The sequence below is a fragment of the Pteronotus mesoamericanus genome, unplaced genomic scaffold (genome assembly GCF_021234165.1).
Source record: "Pteronotus mesoamericanus isolate MK-2021 breed Mesoamerican mustached bat unplaced genomic scaffold, CSHL_Meso_final contig_52, whole genome shotgun sequence".
Taxonomy (NCBI): Eukaryota; Metazoa; Chordata; class Mammalia; order Chiroptera; family Mormoopidae; genus Pteronotus; species Pteronotus mesoamericanus.
The window spans coordinates 2,239,012-2,258,143 of record NW_026555189.1 but is presented as its reverse complement, the minus strand read 5'-3'; the positions used below and the strand labels follow the sequence as shown (position 1 = coordinate 2,258,143).

Genomic DNA, 19,132 nt, shown 5'->3' with positions numbered 1-19,132 from the left:
TGGCCAGCGTGGCTCTTTTGTGTTTTGTGCTGCCTGTAGGGAGGCTCTAGCCTTCCTGGCATTGGCCTTGCCCTTTGCTCTTTTCCTCAAAGCCCTCAGTGGTGCCTCCTCTGCCTGGATGGGAAGTGGGCTGGTTTGATTGAACATCTGCTGCACCAGCTACCATTCTGGGTGCTGGGGTTCATGTTGTAGTCTTGTCAGTCAGGATGCTGTTGGGTACAATGGACAGACACCAAGCTCAATGGCTCAAACAACCAAACTAGGTGGGATTTGCTGGTTGCCCGCAGAGATGCTCCGACGGGCCTGGATGCAGGCCTCGCCTGACAGTCCTCACGAGGCTGGCTTTGTGTGTCACGCCGCTCCTCTCCGTGGCTTCATTTGCAGTTGGCTTTACCTGGGGGGTCAGGACAGTGTCCAGCAGGAAGGAAGAGTCCTGCCATGGACCCCCACTGGCCCCTGCTTGAGCTGGGTGCCAAGGTTCTCATGGGCACCTTCAGGCTGGCAGTGGGGTTGGGGTCAATTCACTGGAACCATGTGGATGAAGATTGATGCTTGATTTATGTTTGCCCACCATTCTGTTTGCCTGTCTGTCGTCCCCGTGAGATTGGAGGCACCCTAAAAGCCCGAGTTTTTAATTTTTAGCAATCAGTAAATGTTCATTGCGTACCTACTATGTGCTAGTCCCTGTGCTGGGCTCCAGAAATACAGGAGTGACAAAAATTGCCCAGCCCTGCTCTCACAAGGCCAGTGGCCTCCTGGGGATGAGAGATGTCACATTGCTGTCTTGCCATTCGCCAGCCTTCTCCTACCTCGCATGGGCTAGGAGGCTGCAGGCAGTCAGTAAGTGCCGGCTGAAGGGGCCTCTCTGTCAGGGAGGCTCCATCCAGCAGGCTGTATCTCGAAAAGGAAGGGAGGGGAAGGCCATTTCCATGGTGTGGGATGGTGAGTATCTGCTTTCCCCTGCTGGGCGCCTGCTGGGGGCCCTCAATAATTGTAACAGCCAAAAACGACCTCCTCCCACCCTGGCTGAGTGGCTTACTTGGTTAGAGTGTCATCTGTACACCAGAAAGTTGCTGGTTCGATCCCTGGTCAGGGCATATACCTAGGTTTCACGTTTGATCCCTAGTTGGGGCATGTACAGGAGGCAACCAATTGATGTTTCTCTCACAATAATGTTTTTCTTTCTGCTCTCTTTCCCTAAGATCAATAATTAAAAAAAAAAAAAAAAGCATATCCTTGGGTAAAGATTAAAAAATAAAGACCTCCTCCTGTCCTGGACGCACATACTGTTTCGAAATTATTAGTTAGGGTGTGGGGTGGGCATTGCTGTCCCTCATTGCCTCTGAGAGGGTAGCCACAGACACAGACTACTGCAATGTCGTGTGACAAGTGCCACAGAGACAGGTGGGGCGGAGTGACTGGGAATAGGAGTTCTGGGAGAAGGGGCGGGGGATGTGCTCCAGGCAGAAGAGGACACAGGTCTGGGCCCTTTTCCTGCCCGTCCATATGTTTGTGGGGTCCCTCGCTGGGCCAGGCGCAGTTCTGGCCTGAGAGCGTACACTGGACCTCTGGGTAGATTCCCTCAGCAGAGGAGAAGCATCAGCTTTCAGATCCTTTGGAAAAGACGAAGTTGTTGTCTGGGTATGAAGAGTGGGAGGCATCCGTGGGAGGGACCAGGAGCTTCTTGGTGAAGCTATGACCTCAGGACATGGTGACCACTGACTTGTAGCAACACACATGCCTGAAATCACAACTCACCCTCTAGCCCGGTTTTCACCTTTTTCTTTTGCCCAGGGAAGTGTGTTCTGGCCTGACCTTGGTTCTATGTTCCTAACCCTTTGTGTATTAAGTACCCTCTGGTTGCAGGACACATTGCAAAGGGCTTCCCCGGGGTGGCCTGGCAGGAGGGGTCCTGACAGCCTGCAGGACACAGCTGCTGCAGCTTCCTGGCGCCGCGGGAGGGAACGTGCTCAGGGCAGCCGCCTAAGGAAGAAGCCAGAACCTGACCCAGGCTCCCAGCACCCTACAGCCCGCCTGCCCTGGGGGGCTTTTGTAAAAAGCTTTAAAATTAATTTTTAATTGTCTAAGTATATTCTCCTTATTAAAAATTGAGACAGTGCAGTGAAGGCTAAAACCCCTTGTGGTCCTGTTTATCTCAATCCTTGTCCTGGTAGAAAGCACAGGTTTCTAACTAGTGTCTCCATCTAGAAAAAAAAAAATTACACAAGTATGTTATATACCTATGGAAAGTATATAATGCCATTTGTGTGTGGGTAGTCTGTTTTATTTTTAAAAATACAAACGGGATCATACCATGGTTTTATTCTGCAGCTTGTTTTTCTATTCAGCAGTATTTCTTTAAAAAAATTATTAAAATATCACTGCCAATAAGCTACCGAAACAAGTCTTCTAGCATTTTTAAACAGGGCTTTTTTGAAGAAATGGCTTAAACAGGATGTGTGTTTTATTTAAAACCATAAAAAATGTCTCTAAGGTGAAACATTTTTAAAAAGATGAGTAGTTTCCCCATAGTAACTGCTGTTAGACAATTTTGATAAAAAGACGCTCTTAGCTATAAAATTAAGGTCAATACTTCTCAGATGTTTCTGTTCCTGCTGATAAGAATTAGTAAGACCAAGGAATCTGTTTTGTTTTGGATTTTTTTCTGCCTCTTGCTCCAAATGGATGATGAAATGAACAACTTGGTTCCTTGCCCGGTTGGCTGGAGTGTTGTCCTGTACACCAAAGGGTTGTGGGTTCAATTCCTGGTCAGGGCATATGCCTAGGCTGTGATTTTAATCCTCAGTTGGGGTGTGTAGGGAAGGCAATCAATCACTGTTCCTTTCTCACACCAGTGTTTCTCTCTGTCTTTCTGTCTCTCTCTCTGGCTCTCCCTGCCCCCTCTAAAATCAATAAAATATATCCTCGCGTGAGGATTAAGAAAAAAACAAAGACTTACTTCTTTTGAGGGGAAAAATGCCATTGATGAACTAGTTGGGACATTTTTAGATACAGATTTAGGCATGAAGTGCCAGAATTCTAGAGTAGAGACTGGCCAACATATTCTGTAAAGGACCAGAAAATAAGTATTTTAAGTCTTCCCCGTCCAGGGCCAAGGGCAAGGTGAAGCACTGTCGCATCAACCGGGACGGCCGGCACTTTGTGCTGGGGACCTCTGCCTACTTTGAGAGTCTGGTGGAGCTCGTCAGTTACTACAGGAAGCACGCGCTGTACCGAAAGATGAAACTGCGCTACCCTGTGACTCCCGAACTCCTGGAGCGCTACAGTATGGTAGGTGGTTGACTCCCTCGTTATTTGGTGGAATATCTTGTCTGAGGTTATAGTTCATATGTTCATTCAGTAAACCTTTACTGAACACTTACCATGTGTCTGATACTGCCCTAGTCCTGGGGATACAAAATTGAAAACAGTGGGCAAAGATCATGCCCTCATGCCGCTTATAGTTTAGTGTCGGGGAGGCAGATAATAAATGAGATACATTTTAAAATATACAGAGCATTGCAAGGTGGTGTAAGTGCTATGAAGAAAAACAAACTGGGAAGGTAGATAAGTATATTCAGGGTGCTGCGGACGAGGTTCTCCATAGTGCTCTGGGAAGAGCTCACTGAGGAGGCATTTGAGCAGACATTAGCAGGGGCGAAGGAGTGAGGCATACAGCTGTGTGTGGCACACAGCAAGTGCAAAGGTCCTGAGGTGCGGATGTGCCCGGGGGTGCACAGAGGAAGCCAGTGTGGCTGGAATTGAGTGAGCCAGCATGGGAGTAGAGCTTCCTAAGAATGGGATTAACAGGGGACTGCACAGTGTAGGGCCACTGTAAGACACTGGCTTCTATTCTCAGCCATTGGAGGTCCCTGAGCGAAAAAGAGACCTGATCTGATTACCTTGTCTCAGTTCCTAGCAGGTGCATTTATTAACTTACTGACAGGAGATTTATTGTGCACCTACCATGTGCCAGGAACTGCTCTGGATCCCGGGAGGATGGTGGAACAAGGCTGCCCTGGGTAATTTGGGTTCCAGTCAGGGGCGCTGGATAACAGTCACATAATTAAGATGCCTTCAGGCAGTGTGAATTACAAGGAAGAAAATCAAACAGGATGGTGCCTTGGGGGAGGGTGTTTTATTAGACTGGGGTGGGGCGGTCAGAGAAGGCCTCCTGCTGAGGGTTGAAATGCGAGCAGAAACCTAGAAGAGGGAGTGAGTTGGCCACGGTTGCTGTGGTGGGAGCCGGTTCTAGCTGGCGGAGCAGCCACCACGCAAGCCCTAAGGTGGCTCTGAGGGACAGAAAGTTGGCTGGTAGGGCCAGAGCCTAGTGAAAGAGAGGCAGAGGAAAGGTCGAGTGGCTTTTCTGTACGTGCAGTAAAGGGTTAACCAGTCCTCAGGGGAACAAAGCCCCTGTTTGTGGCATAGGCCAGTTTCTGTGGAGCAAATGCTTCACGGTGGCCAGTCTGAAGGGACCGATGCTGGCAGCTGGTCAGGAAGAGACCTGTGGAGGGCTCCAGCACCCACAGGGTTCGTGTTTTAAAAAAAGGAGCTCAGTGCCTTACGCATAGTGGGCCAGGACCGGGCCTTTCTCATTCTGGAGAAAAGTTTTCAGATTTGGGGGAACTTCTTTATGGTATCTTACTGTCTCTTCCCATGAGACCTGAGCAGACTGTAAGGTTTCATCTCTTCTGCCAGGGGGCAGGACACCCCCAGGCACCCGGAATCCTTGTTGCGTGCAAGGGCTCTCCCAGGAGCGTGGATGCTTCCACTTATTTTTCTTTGTTCTTTTTTCAGGAAAGAGATATAAACTCCCTGTATGACGTCAGCAGAATGTATGTGGATCCCAGTGAAATCAATCCTTCTATGGTACAGTCTCGACCTTTAATTCACACTATTTCCTGGTCACTAGATTGACACGGAGTCCACACCCCAGATGTAATAGGGCGAGGGAACATTTTGGGAAACTTGGCCAAAAAATGTATTTTTTCTTTCTTTCCTTTTTTTTTTTTTTTTTTTTTTTAAGAGGGAATGATGATTGACAATATGACATCTCATGTCATGGAAAGGTTAATAGAATTCTTCCTGATGCAACCGTGCCTTGCTAAAATTCTGAGGTTTGATGAATCACCTTTGGGCCACACGGTTTCTAATTAAAAGTTTTTCAGATGTTTCTTGCCCACTGACTGAGTTGGGGGTGTTTATAAATTCCGCCTGGTTCACTGACCTCCGTGCAGTGCGAACACTATCTCATACTCCCACCCCGGCTGTAGTGGAATTTCATGCAGGGAGGCTACATTTCCCTCTGAGCCCCTAGCTCCTCCTCGCTGTGGTTTCATCTCAAATGTAGTTTCAGCCTGCCGAGGAAGAACGATGTGAATTTTGTGGTTAAGGGGCTGTCTGGCACACAGTTAGTATAAAATTCTCGATCAGGAAAGGGACTCACTCACTGGTGGGCTCTGTAGAAAGCCAGAGACAAATTTTTACTTTCTAAACTTACAATCCTTGGCCAGTGTGAATCCGTTTCAGCCAAAAATGAAGTCTTGAACAGTTGTTGGCGAGTGGAGCTGTGTGCGAAGTGTGTTAGGGGACGTAGCTTGATAGCAAAAGCTTTTATTAGAGGTGACGAATGCTTTGGTAACGAGAATGACACGGCCTCATGTCGCCAGATGTCGGGGGATGGCGGAGACCACGGTAAACTGCGGAACACGCCGCCTACCTCAAGGGCAGCCGCGCCCCTTGAGCAGCCCAGAGAGCAGGCCAGGCCCTCTGATTTCTCAGGATGAGCCAATAATGGAGGTGTCTTATGTGGAATTTCCACATTTTTAAATCCTGGCAACTAAATGAAGTTATAGAGAAAAATCTTCCTCTACGACGTGAGCCAAGCAGCCCATGAGTGCATGCTGAATTTGATTGCAGGTCACTCGACTGAGGTGAATGCCTCAAAATTATTACTGATAGTTATGATTGAAAAATGACAGAACAATAAAAAAAATTTGGAAAACCAGTCAGTCCTAGTCTCCCCACCTTAACACAGGGGCTGTCCGCATTTTTGTTGGGCGTCCTGTCTCCGCTGCTCTTTGCAGTCACCACCGCCACCTGCATCTGTCATTTTTATTCTGCTTTGTTCACTTGCCACGTGGCCACGTGTGGGCTTCTCCATTGCTAATCTTCTTAATGACCATTTTTGTCTAACCTGATAGACCAAGTAATTTAGATGAAATATGTGGCTTGGAATTTTAACTTTAGAAAAGAATGTTTTCCATGCTGCACGATATTCTGGGTGGCTGTGCCAGTTTAGCTATGTCCCCATCAGTCGCTGTGTGAGTCATTTCTGGTCTTTGCTTTTCTGGTTAACCCTAAAATGAACCGCACGCGGGAGGCTTTGGGCATCTTTTGCATTATTTCCTTTAGATGAGCTCTTAGAAGTGGAACGACTAGACCAATGATAACAGGTAACGTATCAATGACCACACATCAAGCATTGTTCTAAGCACTTGACAGCTCGTTAATTCTCACAACAGCCCCATACAGTCGGTACTATTTTTTGTGCCCATTGTGCAGATGAGGAAATTGAGGCACACAGAAGTTGAGTAATTGTTGAGGTCACACAGCTAGGAGGGTGGGGAGCTGGAATTTGGACGCAGGCAGGCTGGCTGCCAGGTGAGTGTTCTTAGGCACTTTGCACTGCTCTGTGCCTGCTTGTTCATCTGAGGATGGGTAGCTTGTTTCAGGGTACTCTACAAGGGACCATGTGTCAGGCTGGAGACTTGCTCCTTGTGGAAGCCATTATGCGGTACCCCCGCCTCTGCCACTGGCTGTATGTTCCTTGTGGCCTTGGAGCCCGGCAGTGGCCTGTGGAGTTTCACAGGGGAAGATGTGGCTCCACCCGTGAAGCAAGGAGCACAGGTAGAGCAGGCTCTGTTTGCAGGTGGGGGAGACTAGGGCAGGAGGCCTGGTTTGCCTCTGGTCGGAAGTTCCTATTGGCAGGGCTTGCAGAACCCAGATTAGACTGCTCCTTAAGGAACATCCATGTACGATGGCAGTAACTCATGTTAACTGATTCATCTCTGCGTTCTGTCACCTACCAGCTGGTTGGCCTTGGGCAAGGATACTTGATTTCTTTGTACCTCAGTTTTCTCATCTGCAAAATGGGCATATAACACTGCTACCTACCTGTTAGGATGGTTGGGAGGATTAACGGAGATACTATAGGTAAAAGACCTAGAGCAGTGTTTTTGACTATAGTAAGCCCTTAATAAATGCTAGATATTGTCATTACATGCATTGTCTCATTTAATAGTCTCAACAGCCATGTGAAGCATGTAAAGTGTTCATTCCTATTTCCCAGATGGGGAAACTGAAGCTGAGAGAGCCTCAAGGTCATATAGTAGTAAGGACCAGGCAGTAACTTGAACCCCCGTTTGACTCCAGAGCCTGTGCTCTAGGGAGCAGTTCTGTTGAATTCCTTGTAAAACCCCTTCCCGTTCCCTTGAGTAGGGGGAGGGGAAGTTGCTGATCTAAACAGGTTTGACAGTTTCAGAGGTTTTCCCATTAATACTTGCTTGCTGCATGGATATTCATTTTGCCATGGATTTATGCTTGCCAAGCAGGCATTAAAACAGATTTCATTAATGACAAATTTTATCCTAAGTTCTGGCTTATTTGTTTGTGCCAGTGCAAAGATCACCTTCTGATGAATTTCATGGAGTTCCTCAGGTACTCCTGTAAAATATCAGGGTCCTACAGGAGTCTGTGTAGGAGACACTTAAGCCTAGGTAAATGTTGGTAAGACCCAGGATGGCCAGGAATGGTATTGAGTTTGAACTTCTGGGAGGAACCTTGAGCATGGGCACTGAGGACTTCAGAGGTGCTGGCTGTGACTTAATCTGAAAGGTATGTGCTTTCTTTGTTGAGGAAACTGAGCAATTTTGGGTGCCCTTGACTCTGGGGTGCCCTTGGCTCTGACCAGGCCAGTCCCCATCCCTACATCCTAGTGACTTTTGTCTATGGATCCTTCACAACACTAGCACTTCACAAGCAGATGGCGCCATAACCCTGGACTGAAGCCTCCAGCTCCCTAAGGAACAGAACCAAATGAGCCAGTGAATGCAGTTGCTTCCCTCTACTCATGTGAGGGACCTGACCTTTTCCTTTTTGTTTTCCCTGAAAGCCTCAGAGAACTGTGAAAGCTCTATATGACTACAAAGCCAAGCAGAGTGACGAGCTGAGCTTCTGCCGTGGCGCCCTCATTCACAACGTCTCCAAGGAGCCCGGGGGCTGGTAAGGCTGAGCCGCTTGGTAGATGAACTTGACTGGTCACTTTTTGGTAGTGAGACACAAGTACTGGCTGAGCTCTGACCCTTCTTATCTGCATTCTGAGCTCTCTTTGACCTGTTCTACCTTCTCTGAGAAGTGGCTTGATACATGCGTGCTCTATTCAGAAGAGTGAGTAAGCAATAATAACAATTATCATATATCACATAGCATAATATATCATATCATATTACATATTATTTTAAATGTAATAGCAGCTACTGTTTATTGAGGTCTTACTGTATGTCAAGCACTATGCCAATTGCTTTCATACATCACCTAACCAAACCCTCATTACAACCCTGTGGAGTTAAGACTGTGATTATTCCCCTTTTACAGGCATGGTGAATGGGGCTTTCCAAAGTTGCACAGCTTTGAAAGTGCACTAGCTCTTCCTGTTATATAAGCCTTTGCATTATTTTAAGTTCAAATTCTTGTGCAATGGCTTAGTGCCGTGCCCTATGTAGTAGCCCCATCCTAGGCTGAAGAGGGCACATTTTAGGCCAAAGGTACCTGGGTGTATTAGTTCTTCCCTCTTTTCACATGGCGAAAAAATTCACTGCCCAGCCATAGGCCCCAGGGTAGGTGGTTTAATAAGGTGATTTCTACCTTAGAGTCTTAAGAATTTGTTCGTAACCATGAACACTGGCAAAGACTCAAGCACCACACAAGATCGGGATCTCTTCTCCCCACAAATGGCTGACCCTGACCTAGAAATCTGAATAGCAGCTCAAATTGAGTGCCCCTATGTGTCAAGCACTGTTTTGAACACTCCATTTGAAATAACTCATTTAATCTGCACAATGACCTGTAAGGTTGGTTCTGTTGGTACCTGCATTTTAGACAAGTAAACTGGCACAGAGAAGGAGAGTAACTTGTCCAGGGCCACACAGCAAGCTGAGATTTGAAGCCAGGCCTTCTGACTCCAGAGCCCACACTCAACCTAACTCATGTACTGGGTCCAGGGGCTTCCAAAGTTGTTTTGATTTCGAGAACCCCCTCTCCAATCCAATTCTTACCTGGATTTCCCAGAGTCAAAAACAGGTAACAGCAGAGTTAATCTGTTGGAGCCTGGGCTTGGAGTCCCCTCCTGGCCTCCCCGCTGGAACCCCTAGTGCTCCTCCTTGTGAGATCCTGGCTCCACATTGCTAGCCACAGTCGTGTCCCTCCGCCTCCCTCCAAGACAGAGGTTTGACTTTGCCAAGGTCCCTCCTGCTCAGCCACATGGCCAGAATCCAGGTCTCCCCCAGGCCCCAGCGCCCCCTCGCTGTGCACCTGCCCCCTGCCTCTGTTGAGGTCTCATTTCTGTCTGTGAGGAAGACTGACATATCGAGTTGTGGGTGGAGCCCGGGTGATCACTGCATCACACACTTCTGTATGTGTGAAACAGCCTTATGCCTCTCTACTCCTCTGATGTGGGCTTCTACAAGTTCCCAAGGCTGTTGTCTTGAGAAGAATGAAGAGACTGGCATGAGGGCCTTTGCCGAGGGACTGTGGGTAAACCACTCAGCTGAGGTTCCTTCATTTCTTATTCTCTCCAGTGACAATAGTGCCATCTAGTGGGATGCCTGTATCAGACCCCCTTTCGTTGCATCCTCCCCAACTACTTGGAGTATAGCTGAGGGGACCAAATAATTTATGTGCGTACTGGGGTGTATTTGAGAGTGAAGAGAATGTTATTGTTAATAATTACACCTGGACAACAGGCACAAATCGCTCAATGCTGGGGAAATAGTCACCCTGAATACAGCCAGCTTTTGCCTGAGACGGACCTGGAGAAACGAAGGTGAAAATTGCTTACAGCCGGTGAGCCTGTATTTATACGAGGCTAGGGGACAGTTGGCCCTTACTCGGCTTATTCAGGGCAACAAATAGTGAAGTGTTTCCCGCCACCCCTGGTACAGATTTGATTGAGATTGAGAAAGGTTTCACATAGTGGGGAAAGCAGATGTGTAAGTTAAATATAAGATGTGGACCACTCTGACGTCTGTAGGGACAGATGCCACAGGAGCACAGAAGAGCGCTCAGCCTGAGAGGCAGTCAGGCAAGGCGCCCTGGAAGAGGCACACCTGAGCTGAACCTTAAATGGTTAGTAGGAGCAAGCTGGATATGAAGGGCACAGACCAAGGCATGGAAGCTGGGCAGCATAGCAGGGGCACAAGTTGCGGGGTGGGGGCGGGGGCAGTGTGACAGGTTGTTTGGAAAGAAGGTCAAGTTTGAGTTATGGAGAGGCAGGAGTTGAGTGAGGTTCCTCCAGAGTCCCTGGGGTCAGACCACGTGGGCTCTGACTGCCAGGCTGAAGAGTCTGGACTTGATTCTGGAGGATTTGGGAGCTGCCCGTGGGGTGTGGTCAGAGGTGCATCCTGGGAAGTCCTCCTGGCTGCAGAATGTGGCCCACAAGCGCTGTTGGAGGGGAGAGCCCTGCATGTCCAGGCACTGGACATGGGGCAAGAATCTTGGAAATGCCAGTTCAGTGGAGTCAAGACACATGCATAGCTCAGCTGCGGCCTATGTTGTTATTAGTGCTGTTACAGAGGCAGGAAGAAGGTCAGGGGTGGTAGTTTAGCTGAACAACAAGAACGAACACTGTTGAGCACCACCTATGCACTGGGTGCTGTTTGAAGCTCTCAGCATGTGCTAACCCATGTAGTCCCAATAAATCCTCTGAGGGAGGCCCTGGGATTACCCCCATTTTACAGAAGGCACAGAGCACCCATGTAGCTGGTAGTGGAGCTGGAATTTGATTCCAGGCTCTTTGGCTCCAGAACCTTCTTTATCTCACCCTTGTCTCTAAACTCATGGTGCTCCCTGCTCTAGAGTAGAGCTTGTGCCTCGTGGGGCCTGTGATGCCCATGTGAAGCACTGAAACTTTTGACTTTTGGTGTCTTTGACCAAGAGGCAAGAGGATTTCCCCCCAGTCACACTCATAGCTGATAAAGAAAAGCAGAGGATCCCTTTGAAATGCTCCATTATTTCAACACCTCCTCTGGTCTCTCGGTCACTTGCCGCCTTCCCCCCACCAACAGCGGGGATCTGAGGAGCAGAGATGGGTTATTAACACTGCTCAGTGAGGCCCTTGATGTCCTCTGTTCTTATCTAGGTGGAAAGGAGACTATGGAACCAGAATCCAGCAGTATTTCCCATCCAATTACGTTGAAGACATTTCAACAGTTGATGTGGAGGATCTGGAAAAGCAGGTGAGTCTCGATCATTGCAGGGAGGGACCTGCCGGTCCTTCGGGGGATCCACTGAGCCATCTCAGTGGGTACATTTTATATGCACTGCCATGTGGTCCCCATGGAGCCCTGAAACAGTTGACATGGAAATCAGGATTGTCCCCCCGAGCTGTTGTGGGTGAAAGTCACTGTGACAGACCATGTTTTAATCAGGTCGTGCTGGGCTGGAAGGCTTTGAATATGCAGGAGAAGTCTCTCTAGAGTGAAAATGGCCAAACGGGGAATTTGTCCATTGCTTAAAGCAGCTTGCAAATGAAACACATTTAGTTTGGCCAGCCAGACACTTGGCACGTGCTTGGTGTGAATAAGCAAGCAGGCCAAAGTGGAAGGTGAGTTGAGGTCTTCCTGGTGACACTGCAGACCTGGTTCCTGTTCCCTGCCTCCTCTGGCCCAGAAGGCTCAAAGAGCAGCCACTTTCAGTGTGACAGCACTGCACCAGGGATGAACTCTTTGTATTGAGCACTTTAAGGTCCTGTTTGAGCCCAAGGAATTTTCTGTGGGAGCTGGGGCAATCTGGGAAGGCTGCATGGAGGAAGTGGCATTTGAGCCTTAAAAGACAAGTCAACTGCAAGAGACTGGCAGGAGGGAATTCTAGGTGGAAAGTACAACCCAAGCAAAGGTGCAGTGATGGGAATGTGATTGTGTTTGGTGTGCTCAAGCTGAGGCAGAGAAATGACCCTCTCACTGTGTTTGTCCATGGTACTCCTACCCACATGGCATTAGCATGGTGGAGGGGTGACGGGGTACACACAATGGGCAGATGCACAGTTCTGCCAGCTCTGCTCACACCAGGGTATTCCCTATCTCACCTGGGCCCTGGGAGATGGAGCTGGAAGGGCTCCCAGAAAGCCTAAAAGTCAGATCACAGAGGGCGGATGTTGCTTCCACAGGACGCAAGACTTCTGTGACTTCTGGAGAGTCACAGAAGGTTCTTGAGCTGGGCTTTAGGAGGCCAGATAGTCCCATCTCATAATAATGTCAGAATAAAGGGTCTGGGATGTTTCTGAAACCAGATCCATGGGAATGCTTCAAAGCCTGTGCTAGAATTCACAAGGCACATTTTTATGGATTGGAAAATGAAATGCTGGACCTGCTGGCACCTGCTGGCTGCTCGGTCCCTATCAGTCACATGCTTCATTATTTTGCTCTCTCCCCCTGGACGTATTCTGTAATGAAAATGCATTTTAAACAGTTCCACCAGCAGTGTCTCTGCTAAACGGTGTGCTTTGGAAACTGGTTGTCTTTTATGATTATACCTGTTAAAACTAACATGAGTTATGTCTTATTTCTTCACAGATTATTGAAGACAATCCCTTAGGGTCTCTTTGCAGAGGAATACTGGATCTCAATGCCTATAACGTTGGTACGTTCACACACGGCCTTAGCCTGGATTCCCACCAAATCCCCCCTCCCCCACTGCAAGTCTGGCCTCAGAACTGCGCCCAGCAGGGAGGCAGCTCTCACTGAAGTTGAGTATTGGGCCAGGCTGGTCGCTGATTGTAATGTTAGGTCTGCTATTCATATCTGCAAAGTGCTAACGCAGAGTCTTGTGCAGAGTAAGTGCTAGACGAGTGTTAGAGGTTGTTATTCCCAACATTGTCATCATTTCAGGAATCTGCCTGGGTTTCCCATGCTTTTCTAAGGAGCTGGGCTGTTGGCCCGGCTGCGGCGGAGCATGGAGTTGGGAGTGTCTGGTTCCAAACCCAGTTCTGCCTCTCAGTTGCTATAAGGCCCTGGGCCTGTCACTTCTGGCTGTTCAGCTGGACATCAGGAAACCTGGCCTTGGAGTCTGGTGCAAGGGGAGATGTGAAGGCATGGCCCAAGCACACAGGTGCATACAGCGGTGCCGCGGCTGTGAATCGCAGGGGGCTTCCTGAGCCTTGACCATGCCCACTTTTAGGTGGGTGTCTAGCATCTTCTATATGAAGGGACTGAAGGCAGTAAGGAGAACATTCTGGGCAAGAAGTCTACACAGCGTGCTTCTCGGGGCAGCCCCGTGCAGCCCATCAGGTCATTAGCCTGGGCCTGTTCCCTCCAAGACCTTCGCCGGGGAGGCCTGAGCATGGTCCAAGGGCTCAGATAACAATAGTGCCAGGAAATTTCTGCCTCTAGTGCCAGCACTTTGCTTTTTCCAATTATCACCTGTTTTGTTTTTTCTTGACAACAATCTAAAAGGGTAGGTAAGAGAAGGGTTTTTGGTTCCAGTTAAGAGAGAAAACCAGGCACCTAAGTGGCCACCAGCCCTGCCTGAGGTTCCCAGGCAAGTTAATGGGTGAGCTGAGCCTCACTTGTGTTGCTCTTGCTGCCCTCCCCTGTGCCGGATTTGCAGAGCACAGGCCCATGGCTGCATGGTTACCAGTAGGAAGCTTGGAGTCAGGCCTGATTCAAGCCTCAGCTTTGCCATTACTACCTATGTGACCTTGCATGTGTCACTTTCCCTCGACATGTCTTAGAATATTGCTAGGCACGTAAGAACTCAAAGATGTTAGTGAATAATGTTACTTGGCAGGTTATTTCTCCTCTCATAGCCTTAATTTTCTTACCTAGAAAACACTCTCTCTGCAGAGAGAATCTGTCCCATGCCTCCCTCCCCGCTTCTGGTACCCTCTGGCAGGCCTCAGTGTCCCTTGGCCTGTGGCTGCCTCACTCCAGTCTCTGCCTCTGTCTTTAATGGTCATCTTTCCCTGTGTCTCAAATTTCCCTCTTCTTTCTCTGATAAGGACACTAGTTCTTAGATGTAGGGTCCACCCTAACTCCGCAGATGGTCTCAGCCTGAGATCCTTCAGTACATCTGAAAAGACCGTATTTCCAACTAAAGCCACGTTCACAGGTACCGGGGTCAGGATGTGGATGTATCTTTTTTGAGAACACAATTCAGGCTGCTGTGTACCCTGACTGGTAATGTGCGTAAAGAGTCCAGACACTGCCTGATACAAAGCAGACGTCCCAGTCAGCACTGACCATGCAGTGGCACTTGGGTTCATGACAGAGTGGCTTGGGCAACGTGAAATCTGGTCCTCGAGGCTTTCTAACAGGCTGATCGGGACTTGTGGTATTCTCTCCCCAAAGTGAAAGCGCCACAGGGCAAAAACCAGAAGCCTTTTGTCTTTATCCTGGAGCCCAAGAAGCAGGGTGACCCTCCAGTGGAGTTTGCCACGGACAGGGTGGAGGAGCTCTTTGAATGGTTTCAGAGCATCCGGCAGATCACCTGGAAGATTGACACCAAGGTAGGTCCTCTGCTCGCCTGGGCTCGGGCCGGCCCGGTATTCCCAGGCCCCGGGCACTCTGCAGAGACGTAGGTGGGTCCGGGCAGCAGAAGGGGCAGGCCCAGGGGCTGCACAGAACTCAGAGAGGCGATGAGGTAGGTTCAGACAGGAGGTTAGCAGCCATCATTTTGACAGAGGAAAGGGATATTGGAGGTCCCCCTGGGAAACTTCAGAAGGCTCAGAGTGTATGCAGTGACTCTTGATGTTTGGGGCCCTGTCTTACCAAGAAAGTTTTGCCTGTCTTATTTTGAGTATTTTCTTGTCTCTAAACATTGTTCAAAGCAGGCTGGTTCCCTCCTGCAACGAGTGTGCACTGAGCCTGCCTCCCCAGACCTGCTGTGGGTCCTGGGAAGGCTGTAATTGACAGGGCCCTGTTCTTCCCCCTCCAGAAGTTTGGGTTCTTATGGAGGAACTGCCACTCTGGACGGGCATGAACTTTGCAGGGTTATCCTGACCAGTGTGTTAGTTTGTCTGGAAGTGTTTTGTAAAGGGTGAGGTTCTGGGTAAGAACAGGAGTTTTAGTACAAGGCAGCCTCGAGTTTGCCTCCTGGCAGGGCTGCACCCTCTGGGCAAGTAACCCAATGTCTCTGGGCCTCAGTTTCCTTGTCTGCAAAACGAGAAACCAGAAGTACGTAACGGAAAAGATGAAGTGACGATGAAATGAGAGGAAGCCTGAAACGTGCTAGGCTTGGTGGCTGACATTCAACAAGGGCTCAGTTCATGGTGGTGGTTAACCATCACATGGCTGTTACACCAGGGGGACGTGGGGAATGGTTGGTGCCATCGGCTCTTTCTTGTGGCCATAGAACTGGGAAGAAATTTTGGGGTTTCCCATGTACCCACTTGCTTCTAAGACAGGTCTTGGCCCCGAGGACTGATTTTAACAATTCCCCAGGAGCCTTTGGGGTCCTCTTCGTTCGATGCACTGGAAGGCCAGGCACCAGCAGCCTAGTCTTTCCTTCCCCCTGGGGGGCCCCACATCTTGGCCAGTCTCTGGTCACTTTGACTCACCCTTTCAACACCGTGAAGTCCTCTTTCTTAGAAGGCTTTGTAGGAAGCTGGGGGAATGGGCCCTCTCCCTGGTAGGGCCCCTCATCTCTCCTGTCCCAGGATCTAGTCACAGGCCTCACACCTGGGTCCTCATTCTTCCCAAGCCCCGTCACACCATCACCAGTCACTTACGATGAGCTGTGGCCAGCAAGTTTCCCCGTTCCCGCTTTTCCTGGTCGGGGCATCTCATTTGCCTCTGTGCCTGCAATGTATTAGATCTCGGAGCCACAGGGGGGCGCCACTGTCTCAAGGTTCATTTGAAAGATCATTTCCTGCCAACACATTCCACGGGTGTTGATGTTGCCGGTTGAGTCACTGTCATCATGAACTGTATGGTGCCATTGGGCAGCATGTGACTCTCCTGAGCATGTTCTAGTATTTGCGATTCTGAGTATCTAAAGCTGAGGGTGGAGAAAAGCACTAGTGAGAAAGCCCATAGCAACTGTCCTCTGTAGGCTTTAGTCTCAGGCACCCAAACCTCTCCTGAAAGTGGGCCGCGTGTCAGGCTCAGAGCGGCGCAGGCATGGCGGTGACGCCCTCTGCCGGCTGCATCCTGGCTGTCCACTTCGCGTGGAGAAAAATGGGACTTCACTTGAAGGTCCTCTGCCCCCTTCTCTCCTCTCCTGCATGAAGGTTTCTGAAGTTAAGCCTCGCTGTTCAAGGCTCCTTTGATCTACATTCCTCTTTAATTGGTTTTTATATCTGCTAAGATTTCATTAGAAAAAATTTTTATAAAGTCTTATTGTATAGGAAGGTTTAAAAAAACAGGAGTCAGCAGAGTGGACTGAGTCTTGCTCTGGGCACAATCAGCTGTAAGGGGAGCTGGTGGGGGAGCAAGGAAGGAGGCCCCGCCCTGCCTCGGGGAGTCCAGCGTGCGAGGGGAGCGCCCCGCATACTGCCGGGAGCACCCTGCCGGGGCCTCACAGGGGTGCCTGTCCCTATGAACATGCTCATGGCTCCGTAATTTTGCACAATTTCTATTAGTCCCTGGGGAAAGACCAGTCACTAAATTCCATCTGGTTAGTGAGTTTCCAAAGCCTGACCAGTGAAATATGCTGTGACTTCATATTCTGAGATAGCCTAACGGGCAAAATCTGCCCATCTGGAGAGTAATTGTTACAAGATGTTGAGGAAGCAACTGGTATTTCATCTTAAACTGATACTGTCTTCTGCTAAGGTTAAAACAAAACAAAAACAAAAACAAAAACAAAAACAAAAAAAGAAGAAGCCTGTAACTTGTCATTGCTCTGTGCTTTGTGAGGCCAAAGTTCCATAATTCACCAGAGGTATGGCTCCCCACCTAACCCAATTGAAAGCCTTCCTTTCGTCATTAGAGCTGAGCTGTGTTGTTACCGTGTCTCCTGTCCCCAAACAACCCCATGGTGGAATTACCAAGAACACAAAGCCAAGCTGATATGAAGTCTAGGAGAAAACACCCAAAGTTCGAAAATAAGTAAGGCTTTTGTTTCCCCTGCAGCAGTTTCCTACTGACTGTGTGCCTGGCCTCTTGTCCGCCTCTCACTCTGGGCTTATCCTTCCTACGATAACGTCCTCTAGCCTCAGTGCCGTGCCTTGCATTTAGAAACTGTGGAAAGGGCTGGCGATATTCAGGTGTGTGTGAGTAGATGAGCTAGAGCAAATTTGGAGGCTTCTAGTCACATTCAAATCTGTCCTGGTGTCGTGGTCACTGCCAGGGCTCATATAAAAGGCTTCTTTGCTGGTCATTGATTGCAAAGGCCCACCTTGGCCCCACGGTTAATGTGAGCACTCATGGGTTGGAGGTATTCTTTGAGAAGAAATCGGGTGCCTACACCTGCCTTTTTTGAAAAGCGGACTTTTTCCATTTTTGTGTGGGGGACATTTCTGGAGCAGCCTGAGTGGGTCCCACTTGTTGTTTGCCACACGCCTGGCAGAATGCTAAGGTCTCCTTGTTTGATTCTCTGGGAGCGGAGTCCTCGTGTTAGCCTCGTTTGACAGTTGAGGAAACTGAGGCGCAGAGAGAGTCTATAACTTGCCCAGTTGACCCAGATAACAAATAGCAGGGTCAGCTTTCAAACCCATGTCTGATTCCGGTCCCCACTGTCATTACCACTGTGTTAGGTAGCCCCTCTTTCTCCCCATTGCTTCAACACTTGCTACCCATGGGGCCCTGCTCCAGAGGGACACGTCTCAGTGGGGAAGCAAGGTCTGGGCTGTAGTGATGAATGACATCAGTGCAGGACAGTTGGACAAGGGACATTGTGAGGCTGAACAAGGCCAGGCCTGGGTGAAGTACTGGGCACTCTGGAAGGTTTGAGGGAAGCAATATCCTTTTCCAAGTTCTGGCTGGAGTTATCCAGGAAGGCTTCCTGGAGAAGGCACGATCTGGGAAGGGTACAGGGGGAGGAGAGGTCTGATGGAACAGCAGAAGAGGGAGGATGGGGACTGAAGGGTGAGGAACCAGGAGGTCATTCCTGTGCTTCAGGGGACCTGGGGTGTGAACTGCGGGGTATTTTAGAGAAATCAGAGGCAGGAGGAGACTGTGCACATTGCCTCGGCCTCAGAGAGGAGGGGTGCCTGGGACAGCAAGTTATGACAAGTATGCTGTGTTCTACAGAGCCCAGGAGGACATGAGGTCATGGGCCTGGAGAACTAGAATCCGATGAACTGTAACAGTGGTTTTAGGGGAAGGGATAGGCCAGGAAGCCGAGAGCAGAGGGTTAAGGAGAGGGGTGTGGTGACAGACGTCAGTCTTGGGTAGAAACAACTTGGTTAAGACAGGACAGGAAGAAGGAAAGAGAGGAGGGGCAGGAGGAAGGAAGGCATTCAACCATATTAAAGATCTAGCGTGCAGGAGGGCCAAACAGAGAGATGGGAATCAGAGGGGAGAAGGGCATGCCAGGTGGGTTAGGGGGATGGGATTTCTCGGGTGCTGGCTTGAGGGCTGGAACTAAAGACATTTGGCCCAAATAGGAGAACAACATGAAGTACTGGGAGAAGAACCAGTCGATCGCCATCGAGCTCTCAGACCTGGTCGTCTACTGCAAACCAACCAGCAAGACCAAAGACAACTTAGGTACTGTCTTCCATGACTGTGCCTCTGGATGTGGTGAAAACCCTTGTTTCCTCTGAGTCTGGCATTGTCACAGAGCACCATGAGTGGGGTTCCTGCTCATTCTTAACTGCTCTAGGTAGAACTTCCCCTCAAATTTGTCCTCAACGCCAGGGTGCTAGTTACACAGGCCCTTCTGGCATCTAAGGAGAAAAACCCCTCTCAGAGGGCAA

The 19,132-nt window shown here is 49.3% G+C and overlaps 1 protein-coding gene across 1 annotated transcript in view; it reads left to right on the top strand.

The window, feature by feature from the left end:
- Nucleotides 1-19,132, top strand: part of PLCG2 (phospholipase C gamma 2) — a 133,792-nt gene that overhangs the window by 83,491 nt on the left and 31,169 nt on the right. Inside the window, exons 19-25 of the mRNA XM_054579135.1 lie at nucleotides 3,111-3,291; nucleotides 4,798-4,869; nucleotides 8,174-8,283; nucleotides 11,417-11,513; nucleotides 12,849-12,915; nucleotides 14,622-14,779; nucleotides 18,821-18,923. Of these exons, the coding sequence (XP_054435110.1) occupies nucleotides 3,111-3,291; nucleotides 4,798-4,869; nucleotides 8,174-8,283; nucleotides 11,417-11,513; nucleotides 12,849-12,915; nucleotides 14,622-14,779; nucleotides 18,821-18,923 (788 nt within the window). The remainder of the gene's footprint in view (nucleotides 1-3,110; nucleotides 3,292-4,797; nucleotides 4,870-8,173; nucleotides 8,284-11,416; nucleotides 11,514-12,848; nucleotides 12,916-14,621; nucleotides 14,780-18,820; nucleotides 18,924-19,132) is intronic.